Consider the following 25,367-nt stretch of genomic DNA (forward strand, 5'->3'; position numbering starts at 1 on the left):
AGCTCTTGTATATGTGTTTCAGCATTGGTAAGTGTTTCAGCTCTTGTAAATTTGTTTCGGCATTGGTTAAAGTGTCTCAGCTCTTGTATATGTGTTTCGGCATTGGTTAAAGTGTCTCAGCTCTTGTAAATTTGTTTCGGCATTGGTTAAAGTGTCTCAGCTCTTGTAAATTTGTTTCGGCATTGGTTAAAGTGTCTCAGCTCTAAATGTGTTTCGGCATTGGTAAAAGTGTTTCAGCTCTTGTAAATGTGTTTTTGTTGTAAATTTGTTTTAGTTTTTTTGTAATTTTGTTTTCTAAAATGTTAATTTGTTTTGCACTTCTCGGCCACCGTAGTGTACCGTATAAAAATGAGTTATCGTTAGGAGCTGGACTGTAGGTGGCGCTGTTTTGCATGGTTTATTTGCAGCAGCACTTAATCTCACGGTTTTACTGGTCGTCTGTCCTCTTCTAGCTTCAGCCACACACGGTTGCAGAAATGGCTCTGCTGAAATCCAGCAAGGTGTTCTCATCTATCAAGTCTTATACCCCGGCCCTGGGAGTCTTACCTCTCCGTGCAAGGTAATGTAAGGTGTCTTTTTAAACTAAATGTATTAAAACACGTTGAATACGCGCAGTTTAGTTTGCTGCTTTAGCTGGTAACAGTAGCGGTCTCTCACAGTGCAGCCCTGGCTAGGATGCTAGTTAGTTTGTAGCTATTCAAGTTAACTACATATGTTTGACAGTGTGCTAATGTGACATTATAACACATACATTCAGTAATTTAATGTGTTTATAGTTAATTAAAAAAAACACATATACTCTTCAGACGGTGCGAATTCACGTTAGCAAGCTAGTCACATCATTGCGGGCTGCTAACAGTTCTGTGCTCATTAGGTGTCACCTTGACACAAATGTCTCGGCTTGTCAGTTAGCTGTCTGCTAAAGGCACCTCTGCTGCAAAGAAAACGTCCTTTATTTTAATATAAAACAAAAAAAAACCCTCACTAAAACTTTTAAAACAAATTATTAACTGCCAATACAGTTAGCTGGTGCAGCTATTTCAAGGTTGTTCATGGATTACGATGTGTCGGTTACCAGAATCAGGAATCGTTTTACTTTATTCAGTGCAGGGCGACTCTGTGTGTGTAGCACTGTCGCCTCAAAGCGAGAAGGTTCTGAGTTCAATTCTCAGGTGGAGCGGTCTGGGTCCGTTCTGTGTGGAGTTTGCATGTTCTCCCCGTGTCTACCTCAGTCCAACGACATGCAAGTGAGGTGAATTGGAGCTACAAAATTGACCGTGCGGGGTTTGACACTGAATTGAACTGATGAATCATTCTTTATCCAAAGCGATTTACAATTATGACTGAATACAATCTGAGCACTTAAGGGTTAAGGGTCTTGCTTAGGGGCCCAACAGGGGCTATTTAGTGGTGGTGGGGCTTGAACCGGCAACATTGTGATTACTAGTCCAGTTTCTTAACCAGTGAGCTACCACTGCCCCCTCCTGTCTTAAATGTAAGTTAAAATCCTAATAAATAAGTAATAAAAAATTTTTATCCAGCTAAAGTGTTCAACCTGTGTAAGTGACACGGGCTGGCTCGATACCACTTTTTTATGTCTGATACCGATACTGCAAATTGAGTATCAATACTCTTAAACAACTAAGCAGTAATAATACACCATGGTTAAACTAGCTATCCAAATAACAATGCTCAGACTGTGAAATAAATATTCTAAAGGAATAAATTCAGAACTTACAACATCACACTTATGCAAAACGGCTGTTTTTATTTTAACTTTTACACTCAGAACATTTAGCAGCATTTGGCTTGTTTAACACCGTACAAACATTTAAAATAAAATTTAAAGTGCAACTTTATCTGTATTTAACAAATAAATTATAATTTCAATATAAAATTCTAGATCTGTCAACTCTCAAGTCTACACCTTGAAGAGGCAGTGAAAAATTTATAAAATAAATAATATAAATATTATTTATAAACAATAAAAATGAAACGATTAAATAATAAAAAATAAACAAATGTACGTATCTTGTCCCGGCTTGGAGATATCTCACACCCTCAACATTTAATCCATTAGTATTATGAAATAAAACAAACTACACCGTTTCCTGTTTAGCCACAGACGTCCTCTTCAAAATCCAGCAGGGTTTTTTAATAAGCGTGCTTTGGTTTAATAATCTAAAAACGTGACAGAACTTTAACGGAAAATCTCAACCAAACACTGCTTCAATTCTAATTGGTCCATCGCGTTTGATTGACATCCACATCTTCCAATTGTAGACACTTTGGACGACATGCCGTAAAACCGCATGCCATGTTTTTAGTTGTGGCAGTAGTAGATTATTTTTTTTAAATGCTAAAAGTTTAAGTAGATCAGTGTGTTTTAATTTCTGAATGGCCTTATTTACATTAAGTGTTATTTACATTAAGCAACAGTATCGGATTGGATTACAAATTTTTTGGCACTGGTGGGGCTTAAACCAGCGACCTTTCGATTACTTGTCCAGTACCTTAACTGCTAGGGTGCAACTTCCCTATATGTGAACACTGCTGCCTTTACATTAACATTCTCTTCGTACTGTAAATGAAACGTAACACGGCAGCCGCTGAAGTAGTTTGATAGTGACCCTTATTAAGAGTCATGTCCTGCTGCATTGCCATTTTGGTGTTACAGTTGGGGTGCCGCTCATGTACTGCTGGTCCTCATTGGTTTTGAAGGTTCCCTGTTTTTCCTTTTTGCAGACGGCTTGGAGCATGTTTCTCAATACTGATATCTTTGTTGCACCATGCATATTTTGCAAGAAAAGTAATCCTGGATTTGTGTCCTTTGGCTGTATATCAGTAATAATGCCCAGCACTAGTGGTGTGGACTTTGGTTATTGAGCAAGTACAGTTGTTTCAGCATTCAAAACCTTGCTAAACCTGCGTTTTGGCTACATTTTCTTGCATACATTGTTTAAAATGAGAACACAAGGTAGCACTGTGTTATTTAATATAAGAACCTACAATATTAAATGGGTGTTTTTGCTAAGTAGGGTGTCAGTTTCTGGGTGTTTCTGTAGATGGCTCAGGATTGGCTATCACTGGAAGGTGGGGATTGAATTCCACAGATAACGACTGCTCCACTTCCTACTGTGAAAAGGAGTAATAGAGTGGACAGTGAGTGGACACAGTATTTAAAAACTCCAGCAGAGCTGCTGTGTCTAATCTACTCATACCAGCACAACACACACTAAAACACCACCACCATGTCGGTGTCACTGCAGTGCTGAGAATGATCCACCACCTAAATAGTAGTGTAGTTTGAGCATCTTGCCTATTTTCAGTGTAAGGTAAAATAATACAGTTATAGTAACAGTGTTTCATGTGTGGCAGGGTGAATGAATAGGATCTTTTAGGATGGATTATATTGGTGCAGTAGTAAAAAACGTTTGACTGTTAAATGGTGCCAAGCCACAAAATAAAGCTAAACCCTGTTGAGATAAAGGTGAAGTAGTAAAACCATTGTTGGTCTATTGTTGAAGCAAACTTAAATAAATTAAATTAAATTAATCCTCCTCATTGGTGATTAAAACCTGACACAATGGTCTCTATACATTCAACAATAACTTGACCTTTTAGTAACCCTATTCAATGGACTATCAGAACTTACATTTAACATGGATTAAAATTTCTGAAAAAAATTTAAGGAAACATGCACTTTGTTAATTTATAAAACCTATATAAATCAAACTATAATGAAATAATTTTCCTCTACGTACATTTCCTTACTCAGCTCATGGTGGTCAGAGGTGCAGATGGGTCCACCTGACCCCATCCTTGGAGTCACAGAGGCCTTTAAGCGTGATACCAACCCGAAGAAAATGAACCTTGGAGTGGGGGCTTATCGTGATGACCAGGGCAAGCCCTACGTCCTCAGCTGTGTCCGCAAGGTGCGCCTTAATGAGATCATACTTTTCATTGTGATCTTTGCTTTTATTTGTAATTAAATGCTCCAATATTACAGCACAGCAATAATATGTGATGTGTTGTCTATACTATACATAGCTAGACAGAACAGCATATTGTCATAGAATTAAATTGTGTCTTGTAATTTGTGGGTGGACTCAGGCTGAGGCTCAGATTGCTGCTAAGAAGCTGGACAAAGAGTACCTTCCTATTGGAGGCCTGGCTGAGTTCAACAAGGCCTCTGCTGAGCTGGCTCTTGGACCTAACAATGAAGTCCTCAAGAGTGGAAGAGTAACTACAAATTACCTTATATTTTGTATTTGTAATACAAGCTAAAGGTCTTATAACTGTAGACTAATTTTTTATTTTATTTACATTTACTACAGAGCATCACTGTTCAGACTATTTCAGGAACTGGATCTCTGCGTATTGGAGCCAACTTTCTGGTGGGTACTTGGCCCTTCTGTGACTTAAGTTAATATGTAAATATTGTCTGTTGTAGTAATTTTGATGCATTTCTTTTCCTGTAGTCTCGATTTCACAATGCATCGCGTGATGTGTACCTGCCAAAGCCTTCATGGGGCAATCACACACCCATCTTCAGGGATGCAGGCATGCAGCTGAAAGCATACACCTACTATGACCCAAAGACCTGTGGCTTTGACTTCAAGGGAGCCCTTGATGAAATTTCGGTAAGATGCTGTAACGGGGCAGACACAAGGTAAAGCCCTGCACCTGAAATAATTGAAAATGAACCCATGTGCAGGGTGCTTGACCAAGGTAGTACAGTAGAATAGGGGATATTGCTAATTAGTAATAATAAATAGAAAAAGTGGGTAGAAAATAAAAAGCGAAGAACTGAGGACTGGTTGTCACAGGATGATTGGCTGCTACAGCTATCTGTGACAACCCAGTTCTAAATAAAAGGAATGATAGGGAACCCAAAATGAGTCACCCAGCAAGGTCCCGTAATGTGGGACCAGTTCCAGAAAAGGGACATCACGCTGCCTTTTAGCATATTTCCCCCTTTGGGGGGGCGGGGGGTTCCATCATGAGCAGAGCATCGAAAGCACCGCAACCTCAGCCAGGTTTCTGTTAAAAGATAAAGGTGTACTGGCATCCCACACTAGCATAAAACCAGACCAGACCAAGGCTGGCACTACAGTATGGAGAGGGAGAGAAAGCGGTGGCTGTCAGTTAATTTAGGAAGGCTGCCCAAATTTGGGAGGGCAAAAGGACATGGTTTTGTAACCGAGCCAGATGCATGAGATCATCTGCTTTTAAAGGGCAATATGTTAATTACACCAAATTTATTTTTTCAATGTTTATTTTAAAGAAAATTTTAACACATATTTAGCAAGACAACCAGTTTCACCTTCCAAATGTCAGGTAGTGCAGACACACAATCATGTATGTAAACATTATACAACAGTAGTTGTATTTGGACAGCTAGGTCAGTTGGCCATGCACACAGCGCAGCGTCTGTGCATGGGACGCATCATAAAATCACTTTGTGAAGCTTAATTAGTTTTTACTACTTGGTTTCTTTGGTACTCTTCTTTAACTCTACATTTTATTGCCCACTAAGGTTAATTCCGGTCATTATGACACAATACAACAAAGCGTATTGTTTTATTTTGCTGTATAATTTGCGTGTATAATTTAAATATGCAGGCCAAAGTTAATTAGTGATGGATTATCTCCAAATGCATTTGAAATATGCTCACATGAAAGTGAAATTGCATGTATATGTGCAGTCATGTTTAATTAGGAAAAATGCACTTGGACACCAAAATGCATGTCACATAATTGAATCTATTACTACACTGCAAGTTTTGACTGGTGTGGCTACTGACAGTCACCAGTTTACAGTATAGTTTATCTGTCAAAATAGCTGGACAAGTGCGGTACAAGTAATGCTGTAATGACTAAGCGGTAATGTTATTAGGCTTTACGTTTTACATTTACTGCATTTTGCAGATGCTTTTGTTTGAAGATTGATTGAATACAATGCAAGCTGTTTAGGGGTAAGGGCCTTGCTTAGGGATCCATCAGTGTCAACTTGGCAGTTTTGGGGCTTGAACCAGCAACCTTTTGATCAATGGTTCAGTATCTTAACTGCAGAGCATCCACTGCCAGTTCTTATACTTGGTGTGAGGGGAGACCCCTTAACATGCGAAACATGCCACTCTACTCGAAAATGCATTAACCCAATGACCTAGAAATGCACGAACCCAACTAACAGACAGAGAGAAACCTTTGAATTCCACATTTCACAATCTACATCATACGTTCATTGACTAATCTTAATGATGCCTTCCTGCCAGGAACATTACCAATGTGTAAACTGGGTGTAAAACCTACAAACAATTAATTTCCTGATTATTTTCTCAGAAAATCCCAGAGAAGAGTGTGATTGTACTGCATGCATGTGCTCACAACCCAACTGGAGTTGACCCAAAACCCGAACAGTGGAAGGAGATGTCTGATGTGATCAAGGTATTGTTTTGCATTTATTTAAATATAATTAATTCGTTTGACAAGTTAGAAATTTATCAGCTTTTCTTAATGTGGAAATAATGTGCTTTAATATTTCTCTTTAACAGAAAAGGAATCTTTTGATCTTCTTTGACATGGCCTACCAAGGTTTTGCTAGTGGAGACATTGACAGGGATGCATGGGCAGTGCGCCACTTCATTGAGCAAGGCCATAACATTGTGCTTTCACAGTCCTTTGCTAAGAACATGGGTCTGTATGGTAAGTGCTGGACAGGCTGGCAGGCCTTTATAGACTTCCTCTACTAGCAAGTTTAAGATGCATCTAGTGCTGCATATTTTGTTGTGTTGTTATTTGATCCAATAACCAGCTATCATAAGTCAGTCAACCAGGGTCTAGAGCTTTATTGGTTTAACAAGCAGAGACAAGCACAACAGACTTTGCATTTAACAACAGTTAAATGTCAACTATGACTGTTGGTTATTGATTAAAAGAAATCAGCAAATGTTACATATTTTGTTGTTATCAACTTTATTTGGGTTCAAAATCAAGTTAAGAGGAGAAACAGTAAACTGGCAGCCTCCTCTGCAACACTGCCTAGATTTTAATTTTGTCTTTGGTGGCAAATGAAACTGGGAATATTTGGCTGCTACTCAATGTACAGGGGTCAATCAAAAGGGCAGTTAGTAATGCTGGAGACTCTGATTACGGTACAGCACTAATCCCCAGCTTTCTTTGTGTGGCAGTGATGTGCAATTCATACATTAGTAGTTAGTAGTTTCATTGAGTGTTTGGCTATATAATTAAAATTATTTTATCATTTGCTTATAATGTTTATTTTTTGTTCTTTCTTGTGTCTTTATTTATATGAGAGAATTACATGGTTACACCTTTCGTATTCATGTTTACCACATTAAAGCATTTAGGCTATTAAATGTAGTTCATTATTAAATAACAAACATACATGTTATTTGCAGGTGAGCGTGTTGGAGGTTTCACTATTGTGTGTAATAATGCTGAGGAAGCCAAACGTGTTGAGTCCCAGCTGAAGATCCTCATCAGGCCCATCTACTCCAACCCCCCCATGAATGGAGCTCGCATCGCTGCAACTATTCTCAACACACCTGAACTCTACAGCGAGTGGTTAGTCTTAATGACAGATTTTATAAAAACTATGTAAATTAATAAAACCGTTTAAATAATGAACTGCTGTAGGGGGCGGGCCGCACAGGTGCCACAGTGGTCTAATGTGCTAGTCGCAGAGCTGGGCAATCAGACACAGTTGACCAGGTCTGAGGGAGGGAAAACTGGATGGAGATGCATCTCCTTACTCCTGCACCAGTGACTTCTTCTGTCTGGTCCAGTACTTCCAGTCCAGTTCCAACTTTTTTTCAGAAATGAGGTTGTGTTCACATGTTAATTATATATATACAGTGCCTTGCAAAAGTATTCAGCCCCCTTGAACTTTTCAACCTTTTGCCACATTTCAGGCTTCAAACATAACGATATGAAATTGTAATTTTTTGTGAAGAATCAACAACAAGTGGGACACAATCGTGAAGTGGAACGAAATTTATTGGATATTTTAAACTTTTTTTAGAAATAAAAAACTGAAAAGTGGGGCGTGCAATATTATTCAGCCCCCTTGCGTTAATACTTTGTAGCGCCACCTTTTGCTGCGATTACAGCTGCAAGTCGCTTGGGGTATGTCTCTATCAGTTTTGCCCATTCTTCCTTGCAAAACAGCTCGAGCTCAGTGAGGTTGGATGGAGAGCGTTTGTGAACAGCAGTTTTCAGCTCTTTCCACAGATTCTCGATGGGATTCAGGTCTGGACTTTGACTTGGCCATTCTAACACCTGGATACGTTTATTTGTGAACCATTCCATTGTAGATTTTGCTTTATGTTTTGGATCATTGTCTTGTTGGAAGATAAATCTCCGTCCCAGTCTCAGGTCTTTTGCAGACTGCAACAGGTTTTCTTCCAGAATGGTCCTGTATTTGGCTCCATCCATCTTCCCATCAATTTTAACCATCTTCCCTGTCCCTGCTGAAGAAAAGCAGGCCCAAACCATGATGCTGCCACCACCATGTTTGACAGTGGGGATGGTGTGTTCAGGGTGATGAGCTGTGTTGCTTTTACGCCAAACATAACGTTTTGCATTGTGGCCAAAAAGTTCGATTTTGGTTTCATCTGACCAGATCACCTTCTTCCACATGTTTGGTGTGTCTCCCAGGTGACTTTTTATAGATATCTTTGAGAAATGGCTTTCTTCTTGCCACTCTTCCATAAAGGCCAGATTTGTGCAGTGTACGACTGATTGTGTCCTATGGACAGAGTCTCCCACCTCAGCTGTAGATCTCTGCAGTTCATTCAGAGTGATCATGGGCCTCTTGGCTGCATCTCTGATCAGTCTTCTCCTTGTTTGAGCTGAAAGTTTAGAGGGACGGCCGGGTCTTGGTAGATTTGCAGTGGTCTGATACTCCTTCCATTTCAATATGATCGCTTGCACAGTGCTCCTTGAGATGTTTAAAGCTTGGGAAATCTTTTTGTATCCAAATCCGGCTTTAAACTTCTCCACAACAGTATCTCGGACCTGCCTGGTGTGTTCCTTGGTCTTCATGATGCTCTCTGCGCTTTAAACAGAACTCTGAGACTGTCACAGAGCAGGTGCATTTATACGGAGACTTGATTACACACAGGTGGATTCTATTTATCACCATCAGTCATTTAGGTCAACATTGGATCATTCAGAGATCCTCACTGAACTTCTGGAGTGAGTTTGCTGCACTGAAAGTAAAGGGGCTGAATAATATTGCACGCCCCACTTTTTAGTTTTTTATTTCTAAAAAAAGTTTAAAATATCCAATAAATTTCGTTCTACTTCACGATTGTGTCCCACTTGTTGTTGTTTCTTCACAAAAAATTACAATTTCATATCGTTATGTTTGAAGCCTGAAATGTGGCAAAAGGTTGAAAAGTTCAAGGGGGCTGAATACTTTTGCAAGGCACTGTATATACAGGGGTTGGACAATGAAACTGAAACACCTGTCATTTTAGTGGGGGAGGTTTCATGGCTAAATTGGACCAGTCTGGTGGCCAATCTTCATTAATTGCACATTGCACCAGTAAGAGCAGAGTGTGAAGGTTCAATTAGCAGGGTAAGAGCACAGTTTTGCTCAAAATATTGCAATGCACACAATGGTGACATACCAGAGTTCAAAAGAGGACAAATTGTTGGTGCACGTCTTGCTGGCGCATCTGTGACCAAGACAGCAAGTCTTTGTGATGTATCAAGAGCCATGGTATCCAGGGTAATGTCAGCATACCACCAAGAAGGACAAACCAAATCCAACAGGATTAACTGTGGACGCAAGAGGAAGCTGTCTGAAGGGGATGTTCGGGTGCTAACCCGGATTGTATCCAAAAAACATAAAACCACGGCTGCCCAAATCACGGCAGAATTAAATGTGCACCTCAACTCTCCTGTTTCCACCAGAACTGTCCGTCAGGAGCTCCACAGGGTCAATATACACGGCCGGGCTGCTATAGCCAAACCTTTGGTCACTCGTGCCAATGCCAAACGTGGGTTTCAATGGTGCAAGGAGCGCAAATCTTGGGCTGTGGACAATGTGAAACATGTATTGTTCTCTGATGAGTCCACCTTTACTGTTTTCCCCACATCCGGGAGAGTTACGGTGTGGAGAAGCCCTAAAGAAGTGTACCACCCAGACTGTTGCATGCCCAGAGTGAAGCATGGGGGTGGATCAGTGATGGTTTGGGCTGCCACATCATCGCATTCCCTTGGCCCAATACTTGTGCTTGATGGGCGCGTCACTGCCAAGGACTACCGAACCATTCTGGAGGACCATGTGCATCCAATGGTTCAAACATTGTATCCTGAAGGCGGTGCCGTGTATCAGGATGACAATGCACCAATACACACAGCAAGACTGGTGAAAGATTGGTTTGATGAACATGAAAGTGAAGTTGAACATCTCCCATGGCCTGCAGAGTCACCAGATCTAAATATTATTGAGCCACTTTGGGGTGTTTTGGAGAAGCGAGTCAGGAAACGTTTTCCTCCACCAGCATCACGTAGTGACCTGGCCACTATCCTGCAAGAAGAATGGCTTAAAATCCCTCTGACCACTGTGCAGGACTTGTATATGTCATTTCCAAGACGAATTGATGCTGTATTGGCCGCAAAAGGAGGCCCTACACCATACTAATAAATTATTGTAGTCTAAAACCAGGTGTTTCAGTTTCATTGTCCAACCCCTGTGTGTGTGTGTGTGTGTATACAAGGCTGTAAAAAAGTATGTGACCTTTTAATATTTTTTTCTGTTTTTGTCACATCTTTCTAATAATATCAACACAAGCAAACACAAAATGTGGCTTTTAAATGATCATTTATCAGCATTAAATACTAACTCAAAGTATTATTAGTTAAAGAGCAATAATACAATGAAGCCTAGCGGTTAAGGTACTGGACTAGCAATCAAAAGGTTCACCACTCACCACTGCCAGGTTGACACTGTTGGGCCCTTGAGCAAGGCCCTTAACTCTAAATTGCTTAGACAGTATACTGTCACAGTTCTGTAAGTTGCAACATCTGCTAAATGCTGAAAATGTAAATGTAAAGCTTTCTAACCTTGGGAAAAGGAAGGTGGAAAGTGTTTTAATACACCGAAGTGGCATAACATTATGACCACTGACGGGTGAAGTGAATAATACTGATTATCTCTTCATCACGGCACCTGTTAGTGGGTGGGATATATTAGGCAGCAAGTGAACATTTATTCTCAAAATTAATGTTAGAAGCAGTAAAAATTGACAAGCGTAAGGATTTGAGTGAGTTTGACAAGGGCCAAATTGCTAAATGACTGGGTCATCTCCAAAACTGGGGTGTTCCCGGTCTGCAGTAGTCCAAGGAAGGAATAGTGGTAAACCGGCGACAGGGTCATGGAATGCCAAGGCCAAGGTCATGGAAGGCGACAGGGTTACTGGCGGCCAAGACTCATTGATGCACATGGGGAGCGAAGGCTCCAACAGACAAGCTACTGTACCTCAAATTGCTAAAGAAGTTAATCTTGGTTCTGGTAGAAAGGTGTCAGAATACACAGTGCATCACAGTTTTTTGTGTATGGGGCAGCAAAAGGGGACCAATACAATATTATGTAGATGGTCATAATGTTATGCCTGATCGGTTTTGCTGAGTATTTGCAAAGCAATATAGAAATAGTAGTTTTTTTTACTTTTTTAATGCTGTTTGTATGTCATGGCCAATTTGTTGAGGTTTTTTTTTGCATCTTATTAGGCTGGTCGAGGTTAAAAACATGGCTGACCGTATCATCAAGATGAGGGAGCTGCTTGTCTCCAACCTTAAAAACGAAGGCTCCACTCACAACTGGCAACATGTCACTGACCAGATTGGCATGTTCTGCTTTACTGGTCTCAAGCCTGAACAGGTTAGTCAGCTAGCTAACTAATCTTACTACAATCTCCTCTCAGTAGTTCCTGTGTAACCTCTCTATTTGGTTTACCTCAGGTGGAGCGTCTGATCAAGGATTACTCTGTGTACATGACAAAGGATGGGCGTATCTCCGTGGCCGGCGTCACCTCTGGAAACAATGCCTACCTGGCACATGCCATCCATGCTGTCACCAAGTGAAAAAGCACATTATAGAGGAAGGGGATTTTTGGATATTGGAGTTGCACAAACAAATGTATCTAGGAAATGAGTTGATATTACTGGGGGGTATAAAGTAGTGCACTACTGTACAATGTCAGCTCATCTTGATTGGTATTATTGTTAACCGGGGTCAAAACCTTTTGTTCCAGGTTAACAACACTAGAAGACTATAGTGAATTCAACCCAAAGCACTTGGTATGAAAAGTATGTTGACATGTTGTTGTAACTGTTCATCCTTTTCATCTGATCTAACAAAAAATAAACCTTAAGTTATATATTTTTTTTCCAATGTTTACTAAAATTAATGAAATACAATTTGGATAAAAGCACTTTTAACAGAGTCTGTGTTCTGGAGCAGGAATCACAGTCTGGTTGCACTGTGTGTTCTTTTGCTTGTGATTTATTCTAATTTTAAAGCCCTGCTCATAACCTGGCAAGTCTAGATCCTACATTTCTGTTACAATTCATTAATTATTTCTGATTTGGACTACCAAGGTAAAAATAGCACTTTATAGCACACAAAATTGTACCCGTGCATCCCTGTTAATAATTGGATAAATAGGAAACGATCAGATTCATGATAGTGTTATGACCGAAGTAAAATTATCATCATCTTAATGCTATTACAAAATAAAATTACAATTTATTGCAGGAAAAAATGTTAATGATTTATAAATCAGTAACCAAACACTTTTTCTGTGCTGCTGTGTGTGTGAGTGGATAGATTGGTTGTGTACTTTCTCTAATTGTGACCAAGTCTGATGTAAGAAAACTATTCCTGAATGACCCAGGCCCTATATTAAGTGATGTTCATTTCAGGTAGGTTTTGTCTCTTAATAGGAATTGCTGCCAGTAAAACCAGTCAACATTTCACATGGTTGTCTTAATTTAAAGAGTTGCCAGTTATTAAATTCAGCACTTTTCTTAAGTCATTCTTGTTACTTCTTGTAACTCCAGTATCATGCAGTAAACAGATTAACAGCTCATAAGGTGTCTTGTTAATTTTTAGTAAATGTGACAAATGGATATATCTCTCCTTATCCAAAAGTGTGGGGTCTTTGTTGTTGTTTGGAGGGAGGGATCCTTCTACATCTGGGCCTCATGGCTGTGGTTTTGATAACTAAGAGAGAAATTCATTTGCACTTGTTTTATGTGGCTTGATTACTTTTATTTTGTGTAGCATGCCTGCACCATTTCATAAATATAAAATTAAGCTCATTTTCCCGTGAATTTAGTAGGGCCCTAATTATACATCATGTACAAAAAGTGTTCATTTCAAAACCGCACCTTCATCAGTGTATATATGATGGCAAGATTGATTTGAAATTGGCTTACACCCCTAAAGTGACGTGCCCGAAACCTTTAGAATACATTTTCTGTACAGCCCTGACCCCACAAATTCTGTCCACATACCGTCTGTGTAAAGATATAACGCTGAAAACTGATTGTTTACACCCTCGGTTCAGTCTGTGGTGCAAAGGTTAAAGAAGAAAGAAAGACCATTGTGTGTTTTTTTTTTTTAATGCATTGCTTTTATTGAGGCTTATCAGTGCATGTCTGTCTGGCTGAATGTCTGCCTATAGATCTCCAAGGTGTTTCCTATGAAAACACAAACAACAATTATTAGTGAAAGGTTAAGCAGGTGTCAGTAAAAGTGGCATTATATCTTACCTCAGTCAGAAAAACTGACTTTACCTACCAGCTCATTTGTGTTGTGCTTGTATGTGGTAAACTTACGTTACACTGCCTTACATCTCCTAAATCCAACATTTTTAAATACGTTTATGACATTTTTGTTTTCTGCGTCATCCACTTCCTCGTCATCCTTCCTGTGCTCTTCCATCTCTTTCTCATTACACTCCTCCTTTATCTCCATCTTCAGTTTCTTCTTTAGCTCTTTCATCTTAAGGAGAAGCATTGCTTTCTCATCCTTTATTTCCTTTTCTAGATCCTTTAGCTTGTTTTCTCTCCTGCTTTTCACGCTTGGCCTCCTTTTCCAGACATTTGATTTTCAATTTCAGGTCTTTAGTTTTCTTCTGTCTTTTCTGCTTTGCCTCAGCCATCTCATGTTTTAGTTTCAGCTTCTCCTCCTCCCATTTATCTTTCTCAGCCTGAAACTCCATCTCCAAACGACGTATCTTTCCATCAAGTGGCTTGTTTTGAATGTCGTCGATAGTTAGACTTCTTGTTTCTTGTTCTGTGGATAACTCCTCGACGGTTTGCAGATCAATTTCATTCTTCTCAGTGCCAGTCAGAAATGTCTCTTCTGTGTCATTGCTGCTTTCATTTGCAGCCCATGCTAGCTTGAAGGATTGTGATGACTTTGCATCATCAGTGTGCAAATTGTCCACAGAGGAATGCTGGAGCTCTTTTATAGGTGGAAGACGGATCCTGGCAGAGCTAAAAGAAGAGGATGATGGAGAGAAAGATCCTGGAACTGGTGTGACGGCCTGACTGACTTCCATATCAGCTGTTTTTGTCTTCTGCGTGTTTTAAGACAAAGATGAAATAAACATTATTCACTGATTTATTGAGCTTTTTTTAGGATTAGGAAATGTTTATATACAGTGTACAGATTGAAGGGACCTTAGATCACTGTATGCTGTTTTATAAAGTGTTTACAAACCTTAATAGCATCTATCAATTTTTCCATCTCACTCAAAAGATTCTCAGAGCACTCTGCATGCTTTCTGAAGGTCATGTGAAGTGACAGCAGGATTTCGTGGCTGTCTTCCAATCTCTTCTGAGAGGTCTTCATTTCTGCCTGCAGGTGCTCCTGGTCCTTATTCTCATCTGCAAATTCCTCCTTCAAATCATTTGTCCCGTTCTCTTTCACTTTCTCCTTCTGTACAGTATTAGAAACACAATTAGCATTATAATCAAAGTAAATATAGTGGCTAGTTTTAAATGGTAGGCCAAATATGAACAAGAAAAAGCATTTTACTCACAGGAAGACGATGGACTTTGGTACGCTTACCAAACAGCCTCTGGATCATTCGTATCCACATTGTACCCACCTTCATACTGTACATGCAAAAAGGAAACGAGAACAACAAGAAAATATATCAGAAACAATAGTGTGTGTGTAACCCAAGATTTTTCTTTTCCATGTTTATTTATGCATTTTCTCCCAATTTAGCGTAGTCAGTTTGTCGTCTGCTGCTGGGGGATTCCTGACTGCAGTCGAGGTGGGTATATTGCTGCTCACGCCTCCTCCAACCCTCGTCACAGCCCTTAGCTGAACCCTTTACACCTATGCACTCTGCACAGGTTTCTCTCTATCCCTCCCTCCCTAGCAGAACCGTGTCTGCTGCAGGCACTGCCAATTATGCCCGCTAGATGGCGCCCAGCCGTCCGGTGGAAACGCCGCGTTTCGAACTGGTGTGTTAGCGCAATACCCCGCTGCAAGTCAAGTCAACTTTATTTATATAGCGCTTTTTACAATATACATTGTCTCAAAGCAACTTAACAAAATCCAGGACCACCTGGGCGAGAAATAATGTTTATATTTGGTTTAACTATCTACTATCTTACAGAAGGAACTTACCTCAGTATGTGATTAGAAGATTGATATTATCACCGGTTAACACACGTTTGCTGCTCTCTCTGATGAGACGTAACGTGAAGTGAGGACTCCAGCACGCGCGCGCTGCTTTTAAACAGGCTGTTTCATTATGACGTACACAGTGTTCTGTTCACCGCCGCTTTTACCTGCTGCACTAACTTACTGATTCACTCACTCTGTATTTACACACAGCACTACATTTACTTTTACTGCACATTACTTTCAATATTATGGTACTATAAATCCCATTTCCTCCCAAAAATTGGGACATTTTGTTAAATGCAGTAAAATGAAAAATCTGTGATTTGTTTTCCTTTTTTTATTTAAAGAAACAGTATACAGTAAACACAACAGTATAATATAATATATATATATTAATAAACCTAATGTATATGAACATATTACCAGAAATAAGCTTCAACAATAACCAGTATATGTTCAATAACAATAAAAAATAAAAAATATCAAAGAAAATAACAAAACGACAAAAAAAGAATCTTGTTCCATCACATATAAAATAAAAGAGATAATAAAATAAAAAGCTGTGTGTGTATGTGTGTCTGCCCTGCGATGGACTGACACCCTGTCCAGGTTCTTTTTCTGCCTTGAACCCAGTGTGTCAGATTGTCCTTGTCCAGGATGAAACAGACAGTGAAAATAATTATCTACTATAAAAATAAAAATAATTATATACTAAATAATTATCTACTATTTATTATTATAAAACTTCCTGTTTTATAAGTTTGGCTGCATTCATGACTGGTTACCCAAGATTCATCAGTCAAACACAGTCATGTACAGTTTTGTATCTACATGTCTTTGGACTGTGGGAGGAAACCCACACAGACACAGTGAGAGCAAAATGATCCAATAAGAGAATGAGGTATCACAATATTCTACAATACCATCAGCACATTTTGAGTGCATTTCAAATGTTTACATTCTATATGTGCTTATAATGCAACCTAATTTACAAAAAAAGTAATTTAGACAAAAGCAACCACAATGATAATTATTAATAATAGTTCATTCGTTTTCAGTAACCACATAATCATAAAAAGACAGGGACCAGAGGCAAGCAAGCCTAATCAATCCAGACCCAAGTTTTGTTTTTTATATATATATATATATATATATATATACAGTGTATCACAAAAGTGAGTACACCCCTCACATTTCTGCAGATATTGAAGTATATCTTTTCATGGGACAACACTGACAAAATGACACTTTGACACAATGAAAAGTAGTCTGTGTGCAGCTTATATAACAGTGTAAATTTATTCTTCCCTCAAAATAACTCAATATACAGCCATTAATGTCTAAACCACCGGCAACAAAAGTGAGTACACCCCTAAGAGACTACACCCCTAAATGTCCAAATTGAGCACTGCTTGTCATTTTCCCTCCAAAATGTCATGTGATTTGTTAGTGTTACTAGGTCTCAGGTGTGCATAGGGAGCAGGTGTGTTCAATTTAGTAGTACAGCTCTCACACTCTCTCATACTGGTCACTGAAAGTTCCAACATGGCACCTCATGGCAAAGAACTCTCTGAGGATCTTAAAAGACGAACTGTTGCGCTACATGAAGATGGCCAAGGCTACAAGAAGATTGCCAACACCCTGAAACTGAGCTGCAGCACAGTGGCCAAGATCATCCAGCGTTTTAAAAGAGCAGCGTCCACTCAGAACAGACCTCGCGTTGGTCGTCCAAAGAAGCTGAGTGCACGTGCTCAGCGTCACATCCAACTGCTGTCTTTGAAAGATAGGCGCAGGAGTGCTGTCAGCATTGCTGCAGAGATTGAAAAGGTGGGGGGTCAGCCTGTCAGTGCTCAGACCATACGCCGCACACTACATCAAATTGGTCTGCATGGCTGTCACCCCAGAAGGAAGCCTCTTCTGAAGTCTCTACACAAGAAAGCCCACAAACAGTTTGCTGAAGACATGTCAACAAAGGACATGGATTACTGGAACCATGTCCTATGGTCTGATGAGACCAAGATTAATTTGTTTGGTTCAGATGGTCTCAAGCATGTGTGGCGGCAATCAGGTGAGGAGTACAAAGAAAAGTGTGTCATGCCTACAGTCAAGCATGGTGGTGGGAATGCCATGGTCTGGGGCTGCATGAGTGCAGCAGGTGTTGGGGAGTTACATTTCATTGAGGGACACATGAACTCCAATATGTACTGTGAAATACTGAAGCAGAGCATGATCCCCTCCCTCCGGAAACTGGGTCGCAGGGCAGTGTTCCAGCATGATAATGACCCCAAACACACCTCTAAGACGACCACTGCTTTATTGAAGAGGCTGAGGGTAAAGGTGATGGACTGGCCAAGCATGTCTCCAGACCTAAACCCAATAGAACATCTTTGGGGCATCCTCAAGCGGAAGGTGGAGGAGCGCAAAGTCTCGAATATCCGCCAGCTCCGTGATGTCGTCATGGAGGAGTGGAAAAGCATTCCAGTGGCAACCTGTGAAGCTCTGGTAAACTCCATGCCCAGGAGAGTTAAGGCAGTTCTGGGAAATAATGGTGGCCACACAAAATATTGACACTTCAGGAACTTTCACTAAGGGGTGTACTCACTTTTGTTGCCGGTGGTTTAGACATTAATGGCTGTATATTGAGTTATTTTGAGGGAAGAATAAATTTACACTGTTATATAAGCTGCACACAGACTACTTTTCATTGTGTCAAAGTGTCATTTTGTCAGTGTTGTCCCATGAAAAGATATACTTAAATATCTGCAGAAATGTGAGGGGTGTACTCACTTTTGTGATACACTGTATATACAGTATATATATATATATATATATATATATATATATATACAGTGTATCACAAAAGTGAGTACACCCCTCACATTTCTGCAGATATTGAAGTATATCTTTTCATGGGACAACACTGACAAAATGACACTTTGACACAATGAAAAGTAGTCTGTGTGCAGCTTATATAACAGTGTAAATTTATTCTTCCCTCAAAATAACTCAATATACAGCCATTAATGTCTAAACCACCGGCAACAAAAGTGAGTACACCCCTTAGTGAAAGTTCCTGAAGTGTCAATATTTTGTGTGGCCACCATTATTTCCCAGAACTGCCTTAACTCTCCTGGGCATGGAGTTTACCAGAGCTTCACAGGTTGCCACTGGAATGCTTTTCCACTCCTCCATGACGACATCACGGAGCTGGCGGATATTCGAGACTTTGCGCTCCTCCACCTTCCGCTTGAGGATGCCCCAAAGATGTTCTATTGGGTTTAGGTCTGGAGACATGCTTGGCCAGTCCATCACCTTTACCCTCAGCCTCTTCAATAAAGCAGTGGTCGTCTTAGAGGTGTGTTTGGGGTCATTATCATGCTGGAACACTGCCCTGCGACCCAGTTTCCGGAGGGAGGGGATCATGCTCTGCTCAGTATTTCACAGTACATATTGGAGTTCATGTGTCCCTCAATGAAATGTAACTCCCCAACACCTGCTGCACTCATGCAGCCCCAGACCATGGCATTCCCACCACCATGCTTGACTGTAGGCATGACACACTTATCTTTGTACTCCTCACCTGATTGCCGCCACACATGCTTGAGACCATCTGAACCAAACAAATTAATCTTGGTCTCATCAGACCATAGGACATGGTTCCAGTAATCCATGTCCTTTGTTGACATGTCTTCAGCAAACTGTTTGCGGGCTTTCTTGTGTAGAGACTTCAGAAGAGGCTTCCTTCTGGGGTGACAGCCATGCAGACCAATTTGATGTAGTGTGCGGCGTATGGTCTGAGCACTGACAGGCTGACCCCCCACCTTTTCAATCTCTGCAGCAATGCTGACAGCACTCCTGTGCCTATCTTTCAAAGACAGCAGTTGGATGTGACGCTGAGCACGTGCACTCAGCTTCTTTGGACGACCAACGCGAGGTCTGTTCTGAGTGGACCCTGCTCTTTTAAAACGCTGGATGATCTTGGCCACTGTGCTGCAGCTCAGTTTCAGGGTGTTGGCAATCTTCTTGTAGCCTTGGCCATCTTCATGTAGCGCAACAATTCGTCTTTTAAGATCCTCAGAGAGTTCTTTGCCATGAGGTGCCATGTTGGAACTTTCAGTGACCAGTATGAGAGAGTGTGAGAGCTGTACTACTAAATTGAACACACCTACTCCCTATGCACACCTGAGACCTAGTAACACTAACAAATCACATGACATTTTGCAGGGAAAATGACAAGCAGTGCTAAATTTGGACATTTAGGGGTGTAGTCTCTTAGGGGTGTACTCACTTTTGTTGCCGGTGGTTTAGACATTAATGGCTGTATATTGAGTTATTTTGAGGGAAGAATAAATTTACACTGTTATATAAGCTGCACACAGACTACTTTTCATTGTGTCAAAGTGTCATTTTGTCAGTGTTGTCCCATGAAAAGATATACTTAAATATCTGCAGAAATGTGAGGGGTGTACTCACTTTTGTGATACACTGTATATATATATATTTTTTTTTTTTTCCCCTCTCTTTTTTCCCCCAGTTTTTATCCTCCAGTCTAGTCGTGTCCAATTACCCTGATTGCGTCCTCTATACTGATTCGACCCTTAATTGGAGACAAAATGGGTGTGTATCTGAGTGTGTATCTGAGTGTGTGTGTGTGTGTGTGTATGTGTGTTTGTGTGTGTATGGGTGTCTGCACTACAATGGACTGGGGCCCCGTCCAGGGTGTTACTGTGTGCCTTGCGCCCATTAAAAAGCTGGGATAGGCTCCAGCAATAACCATAATGTTATGCCTGGTCGGTGTATATGTGATGAGTTATGAAACTGCATAAGCAAGTAATCCTACAGTTTAAGAACAACATTTCTTATAATCCTTAGAAATGCGTTATCTTTATAAAAATTTAACGTGCTTTAAGACAGTTAATAATCTACATAATTTCTTGTTTAAAGAGGAGCTCAGGGAATTTACTGTTTGCAAATATGTATTCAAATCTGAATTTATAAAAGAAATAAAAGATGGCAATTCTTTAGCATTTTTGGTTTTATGAATGTAATATTTGGCTAGTAATATAATTAGGTTAATTATAGAAGATTAAATAGGCTGAAAGAGAGGGTTATCAAATATATACAAAACATATTGGCTTTTTTATTGGAATTTACCAAAAAAAATTTCATCCACCCAAAAGAAATAGATATAGACACAATCAAATAATAAATAATCAATTGACTCACTAAAGCTTTTACAAATGACACACCTATCAGAGATGGTAATACATCCATCTAGCATTAACTTAATATTTAACTATTTAACTTAACTTAATTAGTAGATTTAGAGCAATTAGCTCAGTCGTTTAACTGCCGCTTAAGTCTTAAGGCAACACAATCCTTTCATTTTGACCACAGTTAACAAAAAGCATACAGAATAATATACAGTGTATCACAAAAGTGAGTACACCCCTCACATTTCTGCAAATATTTCATTATATCTTTTCATGGGACAACACTATAGACATGAAACTTGGATATAAGTTAGAGTAGTCAGTGTACAGCTTGTATAGCAGTGTAGATTTACTGTCTTCTGAAAATAACTCAACACACAGCCATTAATGTCTAAATAGCTGGCAACATAAGTGAGTACACCCCACAGTGAACATGTCCAAATTGTGTCCAAATGTGTCGTTGTCCCTCCATGGTGTCATGTGTCAAGGTCCCAGGTGTAAATGGGGAGCAGGGCTGTTAAATTTGGTGTTTTGGGTACAATTCTCTCATACTGGCCACTGGATATTCAACATGGCACCTCATGGCAAAGAACACTCTGAGGATGTGAGAAATAGAATTGTTGCTCTCCACAAAGATGGCCTGGGCTATAAGAAGATTGCTAACACCCTGAAACTGAGCTACAGCATGGTGGCCAAGGTCATACAGCGGTTTTCCAGGACAGGTTCCACTCGAAACAGGCTTCGCCAGGGTCGACCAAAGAAGTTGAGTCCACGTGTTCGGCGTCATATCCAGGGGTTGGCTTTAAAAAATAGACACATGAGTGCTGCCAGCATTGCTGCAGAGGTTGAAGACGTGGGAGGTCAGCCTGTCAGTGCTCAGACCATACGCCGCACACTGCATCAACTCGGTCTGCATGGTCGTCATCCCAGAAGGAAGCTGACGCACAAGAAAGCCAGCAAACAGTTTGCTGAAGACAAGCAGTCCAAGAACATGGATTACTGGAATGCCCTGTGGTCTGACGAGACCAAGATAAACTTGTTTGGCTCAGATGGTGTCCAGCATGTGTGGCGGCGCCCTGGTGAGAGGTACCAAGACAACTGTATCTTGCCTACAGTCAAGCATGGTGGTGGTATCATCATGGTCTTGGGCTGCATGAGTGTTGCTGGCACTGGGGAGCTGCGGTTCATTGAGGGAAACATGAATTCCAACATGTACTGTGACATTCTGAAACAGAGCATGATCCCCTCCCTTCGAAAACTGGGCCTCATGGCAGTTTTCCAACAGGATAACGACCCCAAACACAACCTCCAAGATGACAACTGCCTTGCTGAGGAAGCTGAAGGTAAAGGTGATGGACTAAACCCAATTGAGCACCTGTGGCACATCCTCAAGTGGAAGGTGGAGGAGTTCAAGGTGTCTAACATCCACCAGCTACGTGATGTCATCATGGAGGAGTGGTAGAGGATTCCAGTAGCAACCTGTGCAGCTCTGGTGAATTCCATGCCCAGGAGGGTTAAGGCAGTGCTGGATAATAATGGTGGTCACACAAAATATTGACACTTTGGGCACAATTTGGACATGTTCACTGTGGGGTGTACTCACTTATGTTGCCAGCTATTTAGACATTAATGGCTGTGTGTTGAGTTATTTTCAGAAGACAGTAAATCTACACTGCTATACAAGTTGTACACTGACTACTCTAAGTTATATCCAAGTTTTAGTTCTATAGTGTTGTCCCATGAAAAGATATAATGAAATATTTGCAGAAATGTGAGGGGTGTACTCACTTTTGTGATACACTGTATATGCTCTCAAGGGATTTATGTATATGACAGGCATGAGAACAAGATTTGCAAAGATGATTCATCCAGGACAAAGTCATGACCGGACTTAGTTATCTCATTGTCATGGCCTTGCATAAGGATCTCGTTCCCACACATTACTATAGTGGGGTCATGCATTATTTTTATTTTTACAGGATGACACCAAGGGTGGCACGATGGCTCGGTGGGTAGCACTGTCACCTCACAGCAAGAAGGTCCTGGGTTTCATCCCCAGGCGTGTCTTTCTGTGCGGAGTTTGCATGTTCTCCCCATGTCTGTGTGGGTTTTTTTCGGGAGCTCCGGTTTCCTCCCACAGTCCAAAAACATGCAGTCAGGTTAATTGGAGACACTGAATTGCCCTATAGGTGAATGTGTGTGTGTGTGTGTGTCTGGCCTGCGATGGACTGGCACCCTGTCCAGGGTGTTACTGTGTGCCTTGCACCCATTAAAAGCTGGGATAGGCTCCAGCACCCCAACGTGATCCTAATTGGATAAGCGGTTAAGAAAGGGAGTGAGTGAGGATGTCACCTGCATGGTTCCATAAATGTGTGAGTGTGTGATGCCTTACGATAGACTGACACCCTGTCCAGGTTGTTTTTCTGCCTTGCACCCAGTGTGTCAGATTGTCCTTGACCAGGATGAAACAGACAGTGAAAATAATTATCTACTATTTATTTATTAGGATTTTAACTTCCTGTTTTATAAGTTTGGTTGCATTCATGACTGGTTACCCAAGATTCAGTTTTGTATCTACAGTACATGTCTTTGGACTGTGGCAGGAAACCCACACAGACACGTACATACTGTATATATATATATATATATATATATATATATTTCCCCTCTCTTTTTCCCCCCAATTTTTATCCCCCAGTCTAGTCGTGTCCAATTACCCGGAATGCGTCCTCTATACTGATTCGACCCTTCACCGCTGACTGAGGACACCTCTCAACTGACATGCGCCCCCTCCGGTACGGTCAGTACAGACGGCATTTTTCGAGTCGAGTTCATATACTTGACAGGCACTGTGTACGGAGGGACACACCCCCATCAGCATTATTCCTTAGCCCTGTGCAGGCGCCATCAGTCAGCCAGCAGGGGCCGCAGTCGCACCAGTTATGAGGACCTATGATCCGACTTTCTTACCCCTAAGAACAACAGCCAATCGTTGTTCATACTGCCACCCAGCCTAGTCGGAAAGGCAGAGCTGAGGTTCGATACGATGTATTCGAAACCTCAACTCTGGTGAGCTAGCGTACTTTACCACTGTGCCACCTGAGCGGCTCAGACCCAAGTTTTTGTGCTGCACCCACTCTACCAGTTCTACCATGCCACTCAATAATAATAAGAAGGAGAAGAAAAAGAAGAACCATATAAATGGTATTTATTTATTACTTTTCACTAGTAATTTTATTCTTGTTAAACAAGTCAAAGGCAGTGGGCCAGGCATCTCCCAAAACACTGAATGCAAAGCAGAAGTACAACCAGTCTATTATAAGGCAGCATACACCTTACACACACACACACTCACCCACTCACATTTGACGGCAATTTAGAGAATGCAATTTATGTCCCCATGGACATAAGTAAAGCGTCAAACTCTTCATTAACTGTGGACGAGGTTTGAACTTTACCCTTTGATGCTATGTGGCAGCCCTCAGCCTTATATAAACCTTGTTACTCCTGCAGCCAGTGATGATGTCTGCACCAGCATGTGCCTTTTGCTCTTCAAATGCTTATGTAAAAATTGCACTAGGTGGCTCTCCTTACCATGATGGAGGAGTGTGGAGTTTATGAGAATAAATATTTAAAGGCTTAACACAACCATGAAAGTAGGTCAAACAAATAACAGATCTTAGTTTTGTTTTAGAGGAAGGAAGGCATTTCTATGGACAGAAGCAAGATAAAAACGTATCAGTGTGAGTGGGAGGTGGGTGCAGGGAGAAATCTGGACAGACACTGGGCTTAAGCCTTTAGTTTGTAGCTCTGTCCTCGTTTCATTATAGATATTTACACTTACACTTATTCACACACATCTGCAATTAGGACAGTCCAAGTATTGGATTCTGCTGGTTTGGTAACTATATGGCCAAAAGTATTTGGACACCTGACTATGAGCTTGTTGGACATGTTATGTATTTCATATGTCCTATAAGGTTGGAGAAAACAGAGAATGGAATTTGAGACCATTTCCTTGTACAGAATATATCCAGATTGTCCTGGACATATGTTTTGGATCATTGTTGGGTGACTTGGAACAAGTGTTGCAGGCATCAAATTCTACATTTGTTTATATTTAGAATTTGATACTTGCAACACTTGATCCAAGTCCTATTCGTTTATATTTGCTTAAATTTACAGAATAATGTGAATACCATGTTGGTCAGCCAAAACAATTAAGGTCTTTTTTGAACTTTTGTCAGTTAATTAAAGTTTAAGAGAATCAACAACTTTTTTTTGTTTTTATTGCATTTTTGTTCAAAATGTTTCAACCTAAACTAGATATTCATATGTAAAACAGAGGTTTGTATTGATAAATTATAAATTATGTGTGCTGGTATGTGAAAGGTTTGTTTTTCGAATGCTTTTCTCATTAAAACTGTAATATGTTTAAACTAATATTCCATTTGAACTGTAAAGTA

General features: G+C 40.5%; 2 protein-coding genes across 2 annotated transcripts; one reads left to right on the forward strand and one right to left on the reverse strand.

Annotated features, from left to right (window-relative positions):
- The first annotated feature begins 442 nt into the window (after nt 1-442).
- On the forward strand, nt 443-12,416 carry got2a (glutamic-oxaloacetic transaminase 2a, mitochondrial). The gene is made up of 10 exons (XM_063004124.1): nt 443-559; nt 3,779-3,935; nt 4,114-4,242; nt 4,338-4,397; nt 4,482-4,643; nt 6,346-6,450; nt 6,558-6,708; nt 7,425-7,590; nt 11,767-11,917; nt 11,998-12,416. Exons 1-10 carry the CDS (start codon nt 477-479, stop codon nt 12,118-12,120), a joined length of 1,287 nt encoding a protein of 428 aa, XP_062860194.1. The 5' UTR covers nt 443-476; the 3' UTR covers nt 12,121-12,416.
- A 1,237-nt stretch (nt 12,417-13,653) lies between these two features.
- On the reverse strand, nt 13,654-15,791 carry LOC134322784 (nucleolar protein 58-like). The gene is made up of 5 exons (XM_063004125.1): nt 15,689-15,791; nt 15,090-15,165; nt 14,768-14,986; nt 13,879-14,624; nt 13,654-13,740 (listed from the first exon to the last, which is right to left on the reverse strand). The coding sequence occupies exons 2-4, from the start codon at nt 15,162-15,164 to the stop codon at nt 14,067-14,069; spliced, it is 852 nt and encodes a 283-aa protein (XP_062860195.1). The 5' UTR covers nt 15,165; nt 15,689-15,791; the 3' UTR covers nt 13,654-13,740; nt 13,879-14,066.
- Nucleotides 15,792-25,367: the final 9,576 nt, after the last annotated feature.

The sequence above is a fragment of the Trichomycterus rosablanca genome, chromosome 11, assembly GCF_030014385.1.
Source record: "Trichomycterus rosablanca isolate fTriRos1 chromosome 11, fTriRos1.hap1, whole genome shotgun sequence".
NCBI classification, from domain to species: domain Eukaryota; kingdom Metazoa; phylum Chordata; class Actinopteri; order Siluriformes; family Trichomycteridae; genus Trichomycterus; species Trichomycterus rosablanca.

Bases quoted from the DNA above. Each gene is read 5' to 3' on its own strand.
- got2a (XM_063004124.1), top strand. From the start codon at position 477: ATGGCTCTGCTGAAATCCAGCAAGGTGTTCTCATCTATCAAGTCTTAT. The intron at 3,936-4,113 runs GTGCGCCTTAAT...GGGTGGACTCAG, and splicing joins TCCTCAGCTGTGTCCGCAAG to GCTGAGGCTCAGATTGCTGC. The intron at 6,451-6,557 runs GTATTGTTTTGC...TCTCTTTAACAG, and splicing joins AGATGTCTGATGTGATCAAG to AAAAGGAATCTTTTGATCTT.
- LOC134322784 (XM_063004125.1), bottom strand. From the start codon at position 15,164: ATGAAGGTGGGTACAATGTGGATACGAATGATCCAGAGGCTGTTTGGT. The intron at 14,987-15,089 runs GTGAGTAAAATG...AATACTGTACAG, and splicing joins CCAAAGTCCATCGTCTTCCT to AAGGAGAAAGTGAAAGAGAA. The intron at 14,625-14,767 runs GTTTGTAAACAC...TAAAACACGCAG, and splicing joins AATTGATAGATGCTATTAAG to AAGACAAAAACAGCTGATAT.